This window comes from Trachemys scripta, chromosome 17 (genome assembly GCF_013100865.1).
Source record: "Trachemys scripta elegans isolate TJP31775 chromosome 17, CAS_Tse_1.0, whole genome shotgun sequence".
NCBI lineage: Eukaryota > Metazoa > Chordata > Testudines > Emydidae > Trachemys > Trachemys scripta.
The window spans coordinates 17,779,940-17,799,996 of record NC_048314.1 but is presented as its reverse complement, the minus strand read 5'-3'; the positions used below and the strand labels follow the sequence as shown (position 1 = coordinate 17,799,996).

At 46.5% G+C, this 20,057-nt stretch overlaps 1 protein-coding gene across 1 annotated transcript in view; it reads left to right on the top strand.

The window, feature by feature from the left end:
* Window positions 1-20,057, top strand: part of VAV2 (vav guanine nucleotide exchange factor 2) — a 258,067-nt gene that overhangs the window by 189,282 nt on the left and 48,728 nt on the right. Inside the window, exons 8-9 of the mRNA XM_034752021.1 lie at window positions 2,549-2,617; window positions 4,539-4,639. Coding sequence (XP_034607912.1) covers window positions 2,549-2,617; window positions 4,539-4,639 — 170 coding nt within the window. The remainder of the gene's footprint in view (window positions 1-2,548; window positions 2,618-4,538; window positions 4,640-20,057) is intronic.

The following is a 20,057-nucleotide window of genomic DNA, read 5'->3' as shown; positions in this document are numbered from 1 at the left end:
AAGAATCTATTTATTCCAGGGAGCTCTTGAAAGTGCTGAAGCCATGCTGACTTGTCATTGAAACTAATTGGATTAAAAGTAACATTTCACGGCATGCATTCACGGGCTGTAATTGGTTTTGATACATTCTGGTTGCATTCTCTCTTTTAAAAGAACGAACACTTCAGCAACAGAAAGATGCAATGCATCCCCTTCAGTGATTACAGATGAGTAGAATTAAAAAAAAAAAAAAAAAAAGTCCAGCTATGATTTCTACTTCTTTTCCTTTCCCTTTAAACATGTTTGCCTTTCTTACAAAGAAGCTCTGAAAGAGAGTTGCACAATTAAACAAGATTCCAGGCTTTTAAAGAGAGAGGCTTTGACGTTTATATTAGTGATTGTACATATTTCTTGTTCTTTGAAAACCACTATTAACCTTGTGTTTCAGCCCAAAGGAAGGGGTAAATTATTCCCTTGGTATGAGCTATGAGAGCAGTTTTGCTGTGGCGGGGTTAAGGTCCGGTAATAAGCTATATTCTGTCTGTACGTTCTGTAGCTATGGACAGTGCAGACTTTCCCATTCATAACCATTGGTTCAGAAAAGCATCTCCAACGTAGTCATGTTACCTGCATTCTTCCAAGGCAAAAATTCAAGCTGACAGGGAGTTTTTCTACTAATCAAACAGCTAAAACTGATGCTGTTCACCATTGCAACTGATGATTACTTTGTGAAAAAACTAGCAAGCCAACAACAGCAACAAAAAGAACCCCGCCCTCCACCCATATTGGATACAGACCTACACCTCTACCCCGATATAACGCTGTCCTCGGGAGCCAAAAAATCTTACCGCGTTATAGGTGAAACCGTGTTATATCGAACTTGCCCCGCCCCCCCAGAACACTGCTTTACCGCGTTATATCCAAATTCGTGTTCTATCGGGTCGCGTTATATCGGGATAGAGGTGTACTGTATGATAGTCAGGATCGTGAATCATGCTTTCCCCCCCTCTCGGAGTGGCTAAGGTTTTAAATGGGGCAGGGTGCAAAAGCCAACAATAAGCATCCCAAAGAGCAGCAAACTGTAAACCAGCAAAGCTGTTGCTCTGACAAAGTGCAGGGCAGCTGGCCGTTTTAAGAGTTTAATTTGCATACATATTAACAATCATTAAGTGTTTTTTGTAGGTGTATCTATAGCTGTATCTATAGAGCTCGATAGATATCTCTGTCTACAGAGTTAGCTAGATATGTACATATCTTGTGTATACATATAGGGCCACATTATACCCTCCTCTTAATGGGGAGGAGTCCTTGTGGCACCTTAGAGACTAACCAATGTATTTGGGCATAAGCTTTCGTGGGCTAAAATCCACTTCATCGGATGCATGGAGTGGAAAATACAGTAGGCAGGTGTAAATACACAGAACATGAAGTGGGTTCTAGCCCACGAAAGCTTATGCCCAAATAAATGTGTTAGTCTCTAAGGTGCCCCAAGGACTCCTCGTGGTTTTTGCTGGTACAGACTCACATGGCGACCCCGCTGAAACCTGTTAATGGGGAGGAATGCTCAGGGAGCAACTTCTAAAGGTAAAGCCAGGTGTCTTTCCCGTCTCCCTAGTGTCTCTGCAGGCATTAATCCTTCCACAGCTCACTTGGCAGTGTTCCCTCTCAAGAGAGAGAACTTAGTCCAGGGATTCTCAAACTTTTTTTGCTGGGACCTCTTTGGAAAATATTTCAGGCTGTGAAGACCCCCCCCCCCCCCAAAGTGACTATCCCCCATATCATGCCAGCCTTACTTCTGCACTGGTGCTGGTGATGACGCTGCCTTCAGAGCTGGGTGCCTGGCCAGCAGCCGGCTGCCCAGCTCTAAAGGCAGCATAGAAATGAGGGTAGCAATACCACAACCCCCCTACAATAGACTTGCAATCCCCTGTTTGCATCAGGACCCCCCCCCCCCGTTTGAGAAACACTGACTTAGTCCACAGAGCGAGAATGTGCAGTTAATTTAAATTAACTGTATTCTAGCTCAGAGCTTCCTCCACGAGTGGGTGGTAAATGCCTTCGCTTTTCACGGTCGACGGGCTGGCTTGCAGCCCAGCTTTTAATTCAAGTGAAATCTTGTTCATGTTCTTGACAACCTGAGCACCTCACAAAACATTTGTGGCATCCCAGTCCCAGACAGTCCAGCCCTACCCTCCACAGAGATGGGGCTGAGCATAAGCATAATAAGGCAGGTTGCATGATCCTTGCCCAGGCTGTGGTTGGTTTTAGTAAACGTCTTGTCAGCAGGGCCAGCTCCAGGCACCAGCAGAGGAAGCACATACCTGGGGCGGCATTGTGTCCATTCTTGGGGCAGCACAGTCCGAGCGGCTTTTTGTTGTTGTTGTTGCTTGGGGCAGCAAAAATGGTAGAGCCGGCCCTGCTTGTCAGTCTTATCCCTTGGCAAGTGTGAAAATTCACCAAGATTCCTCTCCAGACAGTTCAACCACTGCAACAATTTTCGCTTAAAAAAGAAAGAATCTTATTGTATTTGCTCATTTATTTTAATAAGTTTTCCATTTACCTCTTACAGAACTATATGAATCCATTAAAGCTGGTACTGACTCAACAAGAGATGGAATCTATTTTTATCAATTTGGAGGTAACAGAGTCTAAACATCATTGCTTAAATCTTTGCTCCTCTCAGATGCAGCTTATGCTTCATCCTGTTTAAGAAGCAGCACTCAGATTTCATGTAAAATTCATTGCTTTAATCTGTGTGGTTTCAGTTGTTATGGCCACAGAGCTTGGATTGGGCCCTTTAACGCTAAAGTGGGACTTAGGTATTGTATAAAGACAAGGACACCGTTTTACAACAAGGAAATTATTTTGCCAGTTTGTTCGTTCGTTCTTTCTGCTTCAGATAATGTCTGTTGTAAAGAATTACATACACACAGGTACAGGCAGTGTGGCTTAGTGAGTATCACACTAGACAGGGACGCGAGAGACAGGTTTTATACCCAGCCCTGCAACTGGCCTGCTTGGAGAACTCGGGCAGGTCACTTCACCTCATGAGCTCAGTCCCTATCTGTGAATTGGGGATAATGGTACCTTCCGCCTGTGTCAAGTGCTCTGGGATCTATGGATGAAAAGTGCTATATAAATACTAGGTATTCTTGTTATGCATGTGCACACGCAGCCTAGATTCCCCTCCAGTTTGATTCTGCCATGACGCCATAATCCAGCATTTGAAGCTTTCCTCTGTGTACAGCGAGGTTGACACAGGATCAAGTTCTGTTAGATGCTTATTGGGTGAAGATTCACCTCTGGGCAGAAAGCTAGCATAAGGCCTACATAGTATTTAAGTGCTACTTAAGGCAAGCTAGGCCCTGCCTAGTCCTCTTGTTAGCCCTCTTCTGGGGTGAGCTTCCCCCTTCATGCAGGGACCCCACTGAAGTCCAAGTGAATTCTGTGTTCAGCCTGCTTTCCAGATCTGGTTTATGATCTGTTTTCTGATCTTTTGGTGTTTGACCTACGGATATCAGTCTCTGGCTGCTCCCCCACACCCAGCCTCCCACCCCTTCCCCGGACAGTCCAAGGAGAGGTAGTAAGTTATCTGACCTATCCTCTCCACATATGGCCACATCCTCCTCCTGTCCCAGGTGGCCACCATGTTATCACCTAAGTGCCATCTGGGATGGCAAGATGATGAATGGCTCTTCTCCCATAGTAGCACCGCCAAAGACAGCTGGCAATTCTGGGAGAACAGCATGAGCCTCGTTAATGGAGACTTCAGGGCTCCTCGGGATGTTTTCGTGGTGCACCTTCATGGCTTGTTTACTCTGCAGCAGCGTAGGAGGCTGAACTCTTGCTTCAGTCTGACAGGTGGGGATGGCAGCCGCACAGGTTGCTGCAATTAAGCAGTTGAGTTTTCCCAACCAAAAGGCAGCCAGACGCAGTTGTTCCATTATCAGCATAGGCCCATCATGTCAGTGATTCAGATTCAATGCAGGCATTGCTCCACCTTCTTGGTCCATTTTCACAAGGCCGCGTTGTGTGGGCTTTACGGTATTCCGGCCAGTTATTGTATGCTGCTAGACTGCTCCCACTAGACCTAGTAAAGGGAGTTTAATATGCCCAGAACCCCTCTATGCATTTATCATTGTATAACCTTCTAACGTAATTACACCCTCGTATTTATGGTGATTTAAGGATATATCTCACTGGAGTCACTTGTATTAAAACAGTTAATAGGCAAAGAGCTGGTCTACACGGGGAGCTTGCGTCTCTCAGCATGAAAAATCCACACCCCTGACAGACGTAGCTATGCCAACCTGACCCCTGGTGCAGCCAATGCTAGGTTGATGGAAGAATTCTTCTGTTTACCTAGCTACTGCCTCTCGGGGAGGTAGATTACCTACGCCGATGGGAGAACGGCAGCTACAGCACTCTGTTTAGACGCCTCCAAAAAATGACTGCAAGGTTTCTAAAAGAACTGCATGTGCATTAACTACACACTTTACATGCATGCGCATAGATTGAGTTTCAGGTTTTTTAACATATTGATTTTTTTGTTGTTTTAGGACCTAATTAAAGTGCACTTCAATTTCCTGAGGGCCATCGATGTCTGTATGATGTCTGGAGGAAGCAGCTTGGCGAAAGTTTTTCTAGAATTCAAAGAAAGGTAAAATGAATGAAAGACAAAGCCAACAGACAGGGAGCTCTAATTGTGACAAGCTAAGTCCTGACTGAGCATTGCTCATGACAGGGCATAATCTGAGAGTGAAAAATATTGAAAAGAAAAACACTGATCTTGACGGACCAGGTAGCCCTGTCCTCTGCTAACCCCTCCCACTCCTACTTAGTTAAGACCCTGTTTTGGTTAGTTTCATTTCCCAGTATAGGCAGGAAAGGGACTGAAAGAATGCACTGCACTTATCACATCTGGCTGCTGCCCATCAGGATTTCTGGCCATCGGTTGGGGGAACATGTCTGGTAAATGGTGGAATGATGGGAAGGGGCATGGAGGTATGAACGGGGGAGGAGACATGAAGAAAGAGGGGGATCTGTCCCTAAATAAGCCATTGTTGCTATTTCATGACACTTTGGCTAGATCTCTATTAGGGGTAAATGAGTATAACTCTATTGACGTGAAAAGGAGCTCACTCGATTTACACAAGCTGAAGGAGGGGCCCGGTGTGTAAAAAGCTCACCTGCACACACCAGAAAGTTTAAACAGCTCGACCAGTCTTTGGCAGCATCTTCAGGACTCTGAAGAAGCATAAACAAATCCCCCAGTAACATCAGATATTCAGGAGTCCCAGTGTTGTACTTACTGTAGATGGGGTAAGAAAGCACCACTCTCTGTTAATGTGTAAGGTGCCGATGTCCTATCAGCATAGGGGCTCCTGTTCCAAACCAGTTCTTGTTCTGCTCCTTTCGGTGTCCTTCCAAAACAGCCGGGCCACACAGTGATTGATAGCTTAGTGACCACCTGCACCCAGGTAGTTTAATCGTTATGAGTGTAACCTCGTTCTGCCCTATTGTCCCAGACTGTGGTTAGCACCCGCTGCAAAGGATATGATGGCATCAGGAATGGTAGCCTCAAGGGCAACACAACGTGGGGTAGATTGTCCTATAACCGTTTTCTTCCCATACACAGTGATATCACCTTGATCCTGGGCATTTTGCATGACTGAAGCTTTCCTCATATTTGCTAAGCCCACGTGTGTTGTAGGACCAAGAGGGGGAGAAGCCCTTGTGGAGGTCTGCATTCAAAGGCAGGGTGGGCTAAACCTTTCCCAGACCCCATTGTGCCATGGTCTGGTTTGGATGTCCTAGGGGCTGAACGTCATGCAGCTAATGCTTTTGTCTGTAAACCCCACAAGAGAATAAAGATGAGAGCCTGTAACTTCAGAGATGGAATAACGCCTCGCCTTTGTGAGTGTTTAACTGGGTCTCCTGCGGGATGCAAAGGGTCAATGAGAGTTAAGGGCATGCTGCATCCTTGCAGAATCATTTCCTTTGTCTACAGAGGGCACCTCGGTCTGGTAGATCAAAGCAACTGTTCTCTCATCCATCTGGCGCTGCTGACATCCCGCACCTATGGGAGGATTAATAGATTTAAAGCCTAGATTAAGTTACATAGAGGAGTCTAAGTTTTGGCAGCTGCAAACAGGAATATCCAGGAACATGCAGATAAGGTTAATGAAAGTCTTAATAATATTCTTAATAATAATCAAAGGCCTGATTTATTGTGGAATAATGCCAGGGTGTTACTGCTGTGTGATTCAACCAGTGTCTAGACGTGGAAATGCCTCTCCGAAGTCAATAACTCCAGAAATACCATCTGCATTAATAACAAACCACAAGGTCAGATAGTCCATCATTCACGATGCTGCTTTTAGAAAGTAAATGTTTTTGGATTAAAAGAGAATAGTTGTTTGGGAAAATGCAAAATTTGCTTTTTAAAAATAGATCATTTTGATCTCCTAATTCCTGGCTTTGCTCATCCTTAAACATTCTGATACGGTCATGTTGGGAGCAGTCTTTTCTGGGCTGTATAGTGCAGGTCACGATTTAGGAACACCCTGTGTGGTGACGCAGGGCAGCACAGGTTGGATTAGTCTGGGAGCCGGAGAACCCTTGAGAACCACAAGGTCTGACTGGGTCCAGCAGCTTCAATAAAGAATCCCCTTTATATTCCTCACAACCAAATGCGGTCTCTTCTCTCCCAGGAAGGTCACAACAGGCACTGATTCAAGAAAGCCTCAGAAAACAGACCTCCAAGAGAGAGCTCGTCTTCCAGGATAGCAGGGTGTCTCAGAAATACCGGACTTATCTGCAGACAAGTAGCATACCCCAGGCTTCCATGTTCTGAGAAGTTAGTCAAGGATGGTACTGGCAGAACTTCTAGGAGCAGTGGTACCATGTCCATCAATCCATAAGCTTATCTTGACGCAACAGCATCCCTCTCCATAGTATACTGGGAATGGGTTGCTCAAAGGGTTTTGCAACCTCTTTCGGAAAACTCCTGCACCGTGCTGCTTTTGTTGTGTGTCTATTTTATTGACACTCATGCGAGGAGCCTGTGGGTGCGAGGGACCCTATAAATAAATGTTTGCTGCTGTTAATTGAGGAGGTAGAGCTTGGCAGAGGGGAGGTAGTTAGGTGGCTGCTGCGTCTGTGTGCGTGTGAACTTGCCAACCCGTTTTCGAAAGGAGTTTACAAATAACATTTTTTTGAAGAGCTTGAAAACCTTCCAGATACACAACTGAATTAATCAGACCTCCAGCTGTGAGCAGCCAGATCTCGACTGGCAGCTGCAAATCCTCACACAGGCTCCAGCGACCTCAAATACCAAAACATTCTTCAGATCTGTCGTTCAGAGAGTTTTAATCGCTCAGGTGGAACAGTGGTTTTGCAGGGGCATTTTTTTTTTTATTGCTATAACTAAATTGCAGATAAGCCTCTCCTTTCTCATCTGGCCTAATTTACGCAGCATCTGTGTCTAAACTAACCAGGTCTCGCCCTGGTTATATCCCCAGTTCAGATGTTGCCTCTTGAGGGGAAGGTTTGCTCTTCTCAGACTGCCTGATGATTTGACAGTAGCCCTAGCTTGGGTAACAATAGTGGTGTGCACGTGGTGGTATGGCCCAAAAACTGGAGTACATGCGGGCTAGCAGCCGGGCTCCTCAGCTGGCTTGTACTCGGGTAGCTAGCCTGTGCCTCTGCATCTAGACTACTATTGTTACCAGTGCAAACTGGATTAAAGGTTGCTCTGGTTTGCCTACCCATGCTACAATCACACCTTCCCTTGCCGTGTAGACGTATCCAATGTCAAACCTCCTTCTGGTGCCATCTTCCAAGCATTATCTCTGTCTGGTGCATGAACAGCAAGAGAAACGCCTTCAGCACACAACTGTCCCCGCCCCCATTCAGCAGCCAGGCTGCAAAGTTTTTTAAAGCCAATTTTCCCCAAACTGTTCTTTCAGTCCGTCTATTCCCTCTTTGCTCCCAAAGAATGGTTTGAGCCGGCTGCAGAGCTCTTCCATGCCTCGGGGTTAGGAGACATGGGGGTTGTTTTAAAGTGATTGCTGTCCCCAGAGGGGTTTGGAAACTGATGCTAGGGAACCGGAAAGCCCGGCTAAAGCACTAAGAGCTCCAAATGGAAAAGCCTGTCACTTTTCTAACCCTTGCGATAATTTAAGGTTTTACCAGCAGTACCTTGGGCTTTGAAAGGAGATGTCGAATCTTCCTGCCAGCTGGTTGCAGAAGTGTCTGAGTAGCCATGCATGTGCTGGAGTGACTGCGTATTTGCACGTGTTTATAAACCTAACCAGAAGAACCATCATGTAATGTATTGGCATTGGATGGTGTCCCTTTAAACAGCGTGGGAGCCCTCTAGTGGGACTCCCCGTCCTCTACTGAAGAAGCCCCCTAAACCTAACAGAGCAGCTGTGGATACGTGTAGTCCAGCCTTGTATGTGGTTAGTAAACATGATTTCCCACCCCCCGCTGTCCATATGGTTTCCTCATATTCTTAATATTGTGTAAAGGGCAAAGACATGACAGTCCGTCTACCCCAAAACTAGTGGGGACCATAAATGTAGCAGCATTTCTCTCTCTCTAATATAATGGGCTCATGGTAGGTGCATCAGGAATCCTGCTGCAGTTCCCTGATTTAAGACCACCTGGCCCCAGTGCAAGGTAGATGCAGCCGTATTGCTCAGGTAACATCCCTCAGGGACCTTACGCCTAGGTGGAAATAAAAAAAAAGTTGTATTTGCACATTCTGTTACCCATTTGTGCACAGAGTTGCTTTGCTTGCTTAATTTTTATACGTAAATGGGTGTGATGTCAAATCCATGTGCTATAGACGATAAATGACAGTCATCAACGCACCTGTGGCATCAGGGATAGAACCCTGGCTCTTAACCTCCAAATCCACGTAAGCGAGGTGAGACATTACAAACTGAGTTACAGTTGCTAGGGGATGAGAGTCCCATGCACAACAATCATATTTTGAAGGCACAACGTGTAACCAATCTCGTTCACCGTGCATGAATAAATGTAATTATAGATCTGTAATATCAGGCAAACAATCAGAGAGCGACTGACACAGGTTGGCAGTGCCTGACGGCCTGTTTGGGTGTTTAACGCTAAGAATGGCTGAAGCCACAATTTTGTCAAACTCCTGCGCCATAAATAGCAACCTATTTTTAACAGCTCAGGAATCATTTTATAAATCCTACGGCATATATAGCCTTCCACACGGACAAGAGCCCAGCGTTTCCATAAGCAGCTCTCACGGCTAGCAGGACCGGTAGAGCAGCTGGGAAACTGGCAGGCCGGCACAGCGATAGAATGTTGTTAAGGCCTGTTGTAAAGTTCCCACATCTGGGACTGTGCTTGGAGTTCCTGGTATCTCAAGTGAGATTAGAGTTTGGAAGTGTCTTTCAGCAGGGATTTTTCCACTCTCGAAGCTTTTTGAGGTCCACTTCAAAAGCAAAGGTGCCTCAAGGCTCAGGTCCCCTGTTTGTCCCGTTGTCAGGCAGGGACATCCTAGACTTCAGTGATGATCGAGTGCGACCCATTCATGAATGTGTGCTACAGGCCTGATCCACAGAGGAGATAAGTCTGTTACAGCCCCACCTGGAGAGTGTGGGCTCATTAGCTCAAGCTGTAACAGTTCGTGCTTTTAGCTCTGGAGTTCCCCAGTTCAGTCCTTGGTATGGCGGCCATCACAAACCAGAGGAAGCTGGAGCTGCATTTGTGAACAAAGTCACTAATGCAACCCCACTGCACATGACACCGGGGCTCCAGTGTCTGCCACCGCTGAGATCGGGGGATGGGCACTCTCATTCCATGCATCCCACCCTCCCCGTATGGTATAAAAGAAAGGGGCCGCCAACCGAGTGATCTCCATGAGCTCCCTTTTCCTCTGGAATGTTCACCTTCTCCCACCTCCTGGGACGAAGTGGCCTGAACCAGTTGCATTTCTAGGCATGCTAGAAGCCTGTCTTTTAAAGTGTGCATTGAAGGAGTTTGGGGTGAGAATTCTAATCCGTATTGGGTTGGCTGCCTGCTGATTCGCATGAGATGCGGTTGGGGTGAGGAAGGAGAAAGGGTAGTTGCTGTTTTGATGAGTTGGGTTACTCTTCTTTATTAAGTTTTGTTTTTTTTGAATGTAGATGAAGGGCTCTCAGATGTCTATAGAGAGGTTCTTGGGTGTGGAGTTTTCTCAATAGGGCGCTGGATTAGAGGAGGTTTTGGAATAAATTGATAAACTTAACAGTGATAAGTCACTAGGGCCAGATGATATTCACATAAATGTTCTGAAGGAACGCATGAAATAGCAGAACCGCTAACTGTGGTATATAACCTATTGCTTAAATCAGCCTCTGTACCAGATGACTGGAGGATAGCTAATGTGACACCAATTTTTTAAAAAGGCTCCAGAGGCGATCCTGGCAATTACAGGCCAGTAAGCCTAACTTCAGTACCAGGCAAATTGGTTGAAACTATAGTAAAGAACAGAATTAGCAGACATATAGACAAGTACATTATGTTAGGGATGCTTCAACATGGCGTTTGTAAATGGCAAGATATGATTTCCCATCTATTAGAATTCTTTGAAAGGGATCAACAAACATGTGGACAAGGGTGATCCAGTGGATATAGTGTATTTGGACTTTTAGAAAGCCTTTGACAAGGTCCCACACCAAAGGCTCTTAAGCAAAGTAAGCAGTCGTGAGGCAAGAAGGAGGGTCCTCTCATGGATCAGTAACTAGTTAAAAGACAGGAAACAAAGAGTAGGAATAAATGGTCCGTTTTCACAGCTGAGAAAAGTAAATAGTGGGGTCCCCCTAGGACCGATACTGGGGCCAGTGCTGATCAACATATTCATAAATGATCTGGAAAAAGGGGTAAACAGTGAAGTAGCAAAGTTTTGCAGACAATCCAAAATTACTCAAGATAGTTAAGTCCAAACCAGACCATGAAGAGTTACGAAACGGAGTGGCTGGGCAAGAAAATGGCAGATAACATTTCATATTGATAAATACAAAGTAATGCACACTGGAAAACATAATCCGAAGTATAGATACAAAATGATGGAGTCTAAATTAGCTGTTACCAAGACAGAGATCTCGGAGACATTGTGGATAGTTCTCTGAAAGCAGCAGCAGTCAAAAAACGCGAACAGAATTTCAGGAACCATTAGGAAAGGGGTTAGCTAATAAGACAAAGTATTATAATGCCATCATATAAATCCATGGTATGCCCACACTTTGAATATTACTTGCAGTTCTGGTCCCCCATCGCAGAAAAGATATACTAGAACTGGGACAAAAGTATAAAGAAGGGCAACAAAAATAAGTAGGGCATGGAACAGCTTCCGTGTACGGAGAGATTAAAGAGACTGGCTCTGCTCAGCCTAGAAGAGAGATGACTGAGAGGGGAGGTGGTCTACCATCATGAACGATGTGGAGAAATTGAATAGCTGAGTGTTATTTACCCCTTCACATAACACAAGAACTCGGGGCCACCCGATGAAATTAAAGGCAGCAGGTTTAAAACATAAGAAAGTCGTCTTTGCACAACGCACAGTCAACCTGTGGAACTCGTTGCCAGGGGATGTTGTGAAGACCAGAAGTATAACTGGGTTCAAAAAAGAATGGGAGAAGTTCATAGAGGATAGGTCCATCAGTGGCTACTGACCAAGATGGTCAGGGAGGCAACCCCATGCTCTGGGTGTCCCTAAACTGTCAGAAGCTGGGACTGGATGACAGGGGATGGATCACTCGATAAATTGCCCTGTTCGGTTCATTCCATCTGAAGCATCTGGCACCGGTCACTGTTAGAAGACAGGATACTGGGCTAGATGGGCCATTGGTCTATCCCAGTATGGTCAGTCTTATGTTCTTATGATTCTGGCATGCAGGAGACCTGGGTTCTATTCCCAGTTCTGCCTGTGACCCTGACTAGTCACTGTCCCTCTCTGTTTCCCCTCCCCTTAGGACTGCATTGTGCTTGCCAACGGCTCAATCCGTGGCATTAACTTGGTTAGCTCCTCTGCTAAGGCAAGCTAAGGCAATCGGTTAAAGACAGGAGGCTGTTTCTTTCTAGCATCAATTGGATACAGAAGCTGGAAATAAAATGCTTGTATTTAATCCTCTCTCACCCCCTCTCTCCCCCCCAAAAGGCCACGCTAGCTAACTCTTAAAATGACTCTTCGTGCCGGGTTATTCCACCAAACAAGTCAACCAACCGGCTTCGAAAGGGTAATTAAACTGTGCGAAGCTCCTTCTCTGGCGTCCGTCCTGGGAAGCTCCAAGCAGCGAAATGCCAATTGCTGACACTTTTTTTTTTTTTGTATTTGTCACAAGCCTTGAGAGGGAATAAAAATGGGTCAAGCACAGTGCTTCTTAACTACGCCTGCAAGCTGCGGGGGAGGAGGGTTTCCTCTGGAAGAGAGCCGGTTTTGTGGCAGTCAGTCAGCAAGTCCTTTACTGTTTGGGTAGGTGATTGCTCTTTTGCAGATTTAACTCTTCCATTGGGCAGTGCGTTGGGCTCAGATCTGCAATGTGCCTGGGGCGTTTGGCAGTGAGGGAGGAGAGAAACCACAAGCCGGAGAGTGAAACTTCAGTGCCACTCGTGTCTACGGAAGATACACAGTTCCTCGGCACCTTGCCACGTGAAAAATTGGAAGTGCAAACAAGGCCCAAAGCAAGCTGTCCATTTCTGATACGGGGCTAAGAAAAGAGTTCCTCTCCCTTTTGCCTGTTAACTATTTTCTTTAGCAAAGGAGTCCAAGTCCCCCCCGTTTCGGCTCGCTGCTATGAGGAAGGTCTGTCATCAACATCCCTTTCTAACGGGGCACCCTCCCCGTAAAACAAATTCACGTTGATTACCAAAGACAGCTGTTTCAACATGGTGAACTGGCTGTGCACTCGGAAGCATGCTCTGGAATCTGAACGTTGAGTGTAGACTTGTGTCAAGAGGGCAGTTCTGGCTGGAGGTGCCAGTGAGAGACCAGAGACAGACAAGGTTAAGTCTCTCTCTCCCCCTCCCCCACACGGTTGTTAGATCAACCATTGAAATATGTCAGCCAACATATTTTCCCCCCCCTAGCCTTTCTGAGCACCCCAAACCCTCCAGCCCCTGTGTCATTCTGGTTGCCGTTTGCTGTTGAGCGGCTATCAGTTCTTTTCAATATATGACCAGCACTGCACAGAATATTCCCAATCTGGCCTTGCTTGTCCCTTATTAAAGGCTGCAGTTAATAATGTTCAAAGCAAAACAGCTGTGTCTGGTTTGGGGTTTGGTTTCTTCACTCTGCCAAAGGTCTCAGATATGGTTTTTCCCTCCAGTATAATCTTAAAATCCTTCCCCTTTGGAGGGTCTCTAGCGGATGACATCTGAAGGCGTATTCCCTTCCTTTGCTTTTATCCTAAGCCTCATAAGATTTATGTACATTGAATTGTATAAGCTACTTATCTACCCTGGCTCTTATTCTGTGGGGGTCTGTTTTCCATTGTAGTCCCTCCTCCTTTACGGTGACTCCCCACCTTCATTCACAGGAGATGCCAGCAGTGTACTTTTTAGTGGACGTTCCCTCTTCCAAGCCATATTGATCTATGGACGTGTGGCATTCTTCGTGCCGTTTCTCACTAGCACTGCAGCTTTGGTTTCCATGCTGAGGCATTGCCCACTTGCGTAACTCATCTCCTGTTTAGCATATACCATTGTTGTAAATTTGTTGCCAGGCATTCTTGCTTAATACATTATTTTATTGTTTGTATTAGAGTAGAACTTAAAAGGTCCCATTGTGCCAAATGCCATGCATACATATAGCAAGAGAGGATATACCAAGAGCTTGCATCCTAAATAGATAGAGGATGGGAGAAAGGAAGTATTGCCTTCATTTCACAGAGGGGGGGGGGAAACTGAGGCACAGAGAGATTAAGTGACTTGCCCAGGGTCACACAGGGAGTCTGTGGCAGACAAGGGAATTGAACCCCACCTCTTGAGGCCCACTCCAATAATGTCACCATCACACTATCCTATCTCTCTAAAACTGTGATAACTACATTTCCCAGAATGGCCTGTGGGAACCTCTCTGCTAGGGCAAGTTCTGTTAAGACAAGGGGAGAAGTGCACTCGAGAAGTTTTCAATGTGTGTTTCGTGAGAACAGGAGGATCCATAAGAACTTTGTTGTTTCCCCACACAGCAGTGCGCCTCGAGGCTCCCAAATCCCAACAAACACTGTACTGCACCCTCTCCCCCCCAGGACAGCAAAACTATGCGACCGCCCCTGTTCCAGAAAAAAAAATCTAATCTTTCCCTTGTAAATGGGTTCACCACTAATCCATGTGCCCTCTGCATAGTGCTTGAATGTTCGCTATGGGCTCGCTCCGTTATCGATGTATTAAAGCTACTTGTACGGGCTACTGCAATGTGCTTTTAAATAGAGTGAGCTGGCAAAGTCCTGGCCCTGTTGAAACCTAGGGGAGTTTGGCCAGGGGTTGTTTTGTGTATCCAGGGACTGTTTCGTGGGGGGAATTGTTAACACGCATTGGCGCGGGGATGAGGATGCCATCAAAAGATTTCACCCCGCTCTGAACACTGACATAACCTCTCCCAGGGGGAGGTGAGACTGTCTCCATCACTGCGTGCAAAGTGCCCTGAGGTCCTCGCCTGCGACGGGCAAGGTGTTATTTGATACTGTGGTTCATTTTTATTGCTAGATGGCCAGAACAATAGGGCAACACTAGCTGGACGTATACTGGGGTTTAGATGATATGGCCCTGTAGAAATACCATAGGTAGGTAGATGAGCCAAAAACATGGGCCAAGATATAACCACCTGTTGGGTTAGAATATATGTTCTTGGAGCTCCTTTTAAACCGGCTGCATGTTACTGAACATGTTGAGATATTGTTAAGGGAAAAAGCCAGAGGGATATAATCTGTATTGGCTGCAGCTTCATCAGGTATTGAGTGTTCCATAAATCTCTCCATGCAATTATTCGGCACCTGCAAAGGGTTGTTTGATGAGACTACTCTCGTACCGCAGATTTGACATGTGTATGGGTCTTTGCAGGATCAGGGCCTTATTTTTCGATGCCTCAGCTCCTCCTTTGGAAAATGATGTTAATGCTCCATTTCATCACCTTTTGTCTGTCTTGTCTGTTTAGACAGTAAGCTCTTCGTGGCAGGGACTGTCTCTTACTTGGTGTCTGTGCAGCACCTCGTACAATGTGGTCCCGATCTCAGTTGAGGCCTCTAGTTTTCTACGGTAATGCAAATAATAATAATTGCTGAGTCCTTTCTGAGCATTTTGCTAGAAGGGAAGGAACATCACATAGTCTGGACTGAACTTGAGGCATCATAGCTGCTGTTACCTGGTCCTGCAACTGACTTGCTCTGTGACCTTGGGCAAGTCACGCTGCTTCTGTTTGTAAAACACAGCTCATATTTGCCTACCTCACAGGAGTGCTGGGAGACTTAAGTAATAATGATAAATGCCTGGGGGCCCTTAAATGAAAGAGGGGCCTGGATATGGTGTTGGTCATTTCATCAAACGTGAACACTTGTGGTTTGGAAAATGTTATAGTTTCGTTGTATTACTGTACTAAGAGCCTAGTCACGGACCACGATCCCACCGCAGTAGGCACTGTACAAACACAGAACAAAATAAGATGCCCCTGCCCCAAAGAGCTTACAATCCAAGTATAAACCGAGACAGCAGACGGACGGGCAGACAGACAGACAAACGGGGAAGTACAAGGAAACAGAGACAATACAGGTCAGTTTGATAGGCAGGGATATTAGCACACCAGCAGCCTAGCCATTGTCACAGTGTGGCTGGAAGCCAGTTCTGTAGTTTTATGGCATTGGCAGGATGTGCTGTGAGCCACGTTGGAGAAACTAAATACATTTCTCAATTGAAAGGTTTTTATTTTACTTTTAAGCCTCCTGAGATCTAGGTTGTTTTGTTGCTTTAATGCAGCGCATGATCTGCTTTTGCAAATTGCACTGGTGTGAACTGAGCAAAAGTGATTAGGGAGGGGGAAAAGCCTATTAAGACATGGGGCGGGGGGTATTGCTGCCTATGTTGTCATCTCAAGAAAACACTTCACTGCAGGAGGGCTCACTGTTTAGCAGCCTCTGCATTCAGTGGTGCGCGTGCAGGATTTGTGGTGTGCATGCACCATTTACCTTTGGATTTACTGAGCCTCCAGAGCCAGTCTGATTCAGAGTTCAGCACACTAACCTCCCTAACAATGTCCAGTTTGAATAAACTGCATGCAACGTACAGCGGGGAGGAAAGGCACCTTAATGACCAGTGACTCTCCAGTATTGTTCCCAATAGGCTTTCTAAGGGTTATTGTTTAAACATCAAGCTACCTTGGATCAAATGGGGGAAGTGAGTTAACGGAAATGAATCAGAGGGGAAATATTGTTTGGGGAGGGAGAAGCTGTAGGACCCTGGGTGAACTTTAAATAGAGGTCGCCCATCCATTCATTCCTGCACCTTGGACAGCATCCACGGCTTTGACTCTGGGGACGCCCAGCTCAACAGGCTTGTTGATCTCTAGATGTATGGTTTGGGGGAGGCAACGAAATACACAGTGTAACGGGTGCCCCTGGGCCACTGGAGTCAAGGTGCATTAACTACATAATTGCTAATGCATCCTCGCAGCTCCATTTAGTATGTGGGCAGTGCGATTTGTATTGCAATCATCGGATACGAGGTACGGTGCGTGGGGTGGTGTATTTGCTTACCATTGATGGAGCCGTTTCATAACATTCTATGAAGGAGATTCTTCCTGGAGGCAGGTTTTTTTTTTTTTTTTTTTTTTAATGCTCCTTCCTGAAACAGATTCTTTTTAAATATATCTGTCCTGTAGATAGCCTTGAGCCACAAGACTGTGGTATTATATCCAGGTTGCAAGCTCTTGGAAGCAGGGGCTAACTTTTTGTTCTGTGTTTTGTACAGCTCCTAGCACAATGGGGGTCCTGGTCCATGACAGGGGCTCCCAAGTGCTACTGCAAATAATACTTTACTTAATACTTTAAATAATACTACAAATAATAATTTAACAACAATACCCGAGGATGGATCTAGACTATTCTCAGTGGTACCAGATGACAGAACAAGAAGCAATGGTCTCAAGTTGCAGTCAAGTTTAGGTTGGATATTAGGGGGAAAATTTTCACTAGGAGGATGGTGAAGCACTGGAATGGGTTACCTAGGGAGGTGGTGGAATCTCCATCCTTAGAGGTTTTTAAGGTCAGGCTTGACAAAGCCCTGGCTGGGATGACTTAGGTGGGGATTTGTCCTGCTTTGAGCAGGGGGTTGGACTAGATGACCTCCTGAGGTTCTTTCCAACCCTGATATTCTATGATTCTATGAAACAAGGGCGTTGAGCTCTGGGACTTCAGTACAGACCAGATGTCTCGATTTTATAGGCACAGTCCCGATTTGGGGGGCTTTTTCTTATATAGAGGCCTATTACCCCCCCATCCCCCTCCTGATTTTTTACACTTGCTGTCTGGTCACCCTACTCCCTATAGAGTTAAGAACTCGGTAGGAAGTTGGGATCTGGATTCAGATACAGACTTTTCCAAAGTCCTGATGTGTTTCGATCCAGAGTTTTGAGCCAGACCCATCTCTGTTCAGAAAGTTATTAAAAAAGAAACTGGTGTTGCTGTCCTTGGAAGAACTTTGGCTCAGGCAGGCCTAGTAACCCCAACACTGGTGTCTGACAAGAGAAGGGAAGGTGCGGCTCTCAGAATACGCTATTGGAGAAGTAGCAGCAGAGCCGGATAGGCAGACTCGCTCTACTGGGCTGTTTTGGAGCTCCTCAGTCAGTGGAAAGAGGAAAAAGGAAAGGGTCCTTTCCCCCTGCGTGAACAGGAACTTCATAGCAATCCAGAGCAGGGGGGGTATTAGCACTGCACCCTACAATTATAGTTTAACATCTGGTCTCACCCAAGCAAACTTGGATTTAGGGATTTTACAGGCCAGTGTTGGAATTATGCCAGGGCTCTGGGACCTGGCAGTTGAGGGATGAGCCACTTTACTTTCTGTAATGGGAGGGCAGATGAATTGAAATGTCCCTTCTCCTCCCCACTAGGGTGACCAGATGTCCCGATTTTATAGGGACAATCCCGATATTTGGGGCTTTTTCTTATATAGAGGCCTATTACCCTCCACCCCATCCCGATTTTTCACACTTACTATCTGGTCACCCTACTCCCCACCAGCCTAATTTTGGTGACCGAATTTCCCACACGGGCTCGAACGCACGTCTCTGAAAGCCTCAGTGTTTCGATGTTAAAAAAGCGGTGCCATAAAAAAGTGTTAATACTTCATTGGGCAGTTATATCGGGGGAGTCGCTGTTTGCTTTGCACTCTCCCATATTTTTTTATATTAAGTAATAACTGCCGGCAAATGTTTCTGATTAAATCCTTTCCAGGCTATTGATTTATGGCGAGTACTGCAGCCATATGGAATGCGCCCAAAATACGCTCAACGCTCTGATTGCAAGCAAAGAGGACGTGAGGCAAAAAGTTGAGGTAAGTGGATGTGGGGGTGACTGGGATGACGCACGGGGGCGTTCAGTCCAATAGCTCTTTTGAGTTCTGCCTCCCTTCCTGGATTTACTGCGTTGGCGGGTTTAGACACGGCTGCTGGGATTGAATGATTAAGGCGAATTTCCCAATAGCTTTGATGAAAGAGGGAAGGAAGAATTGGGGGGGCTGATTCTGGGGCAGCACAAGGGGGTTGGCAGCAAAGATAGCGTCAGCCACTCAGATTGGGGGGTCTGCCACCTGGCATAAATCAGAGCAGCCCAGGCATTCTTCACTCGGGCCACTGAGCAGCCCCGAATCTCCATAGTACCTTGTACTATTGCCCATCGGCCTCCCACTCCCACCCCATTGCAGGGCCAGTGCTAGAGAAGTTCCCACTAGCCCCTTGTAGCTTTTTAATAGCCACTGTCCGGAGCAGGGGGCAGAATCGGCCTCTTGCGCCATGGAGGCTACGCAGGTGTAAGGCTTAAAGCTGCCATGTTTAGACTGTTTCATGAATGTGTTTCATCCCCCCCCCTTTTAAATACTCTGGCTTCGTAGCAGGAAGGCCCCCAAAGCCTCCCCCAGCCAGCCAGTTGTGTCATGATCAATGACAGCCATGGATGACGGAAAAGACCCGATTCATCGTCCCTCTGCAAGGTGTGGAGCACCCTCAGCGCCCATTTAGAGATTCATGGATTTTCAGGCCAGAAGGATCATCCTCTCTGACCTCCTACCTAACACAAACCAGAGGATTTCACCCAGTCATTCCTGCACTGAGCCCCGTGGAAGATCACTGTTGATGTCGCTGGAAGATCAGCACTTTATAGGATTGGCCCCTGGATCATTCAGCCCACCTCCCTCGTAAAAAGGCTGTAACAGTGGATCAGACTAGCTCAGCACAGCAGGCGTCCCACATATCCTGTCATTCCCACCCGCCATTTCCCCCCTCTGTAAAGCCCATAGGCAACCTCCTCACCTTTCAAAAGCAGCATAGGGCTGCATATGTGAATAACTCTCAGCCTTGCTCCTGCCCCCCAAGCCTGAGAAAGTCACCTCTGTGACGGCTCCACCCCAGGAAGATGAAATCACTCCCTGCCTCTGTCGTTGGGGCGTTCTGGGCCCGATCGAAAGCTGGGGGAGTCTTTCCATTGACTCCAGTGGGCTTTGGATCAGGCACCTATGTCATTGGTGCTGAATTTCTGGCAGATGTTTGTGCTGCTGGAGCCAGGTGCATTGCGGGCAGTTTCCACGCACAGCTCTGGCAGCTCCTGCTCTGGGTCAGCCCAGCCCTTCCTCCCACCGATGCTCCAGTCTTGTGCCTCCCTTGAGCAGAGATTTTTGGACCACGTTCAGTTCTGGCATAAGCTGTTACAACCTATTGAAGTCAATGGGGACATGGGCCTACTTACAGTGACTCGGCGTTGGGGACTGAATTGTTCTATCTCCTGTGTTGTGTGCCCAAATAGCTCCTTGGGGAAGGACAGCGAGACCACCAAACCCATCTTCTCTTTAGAATC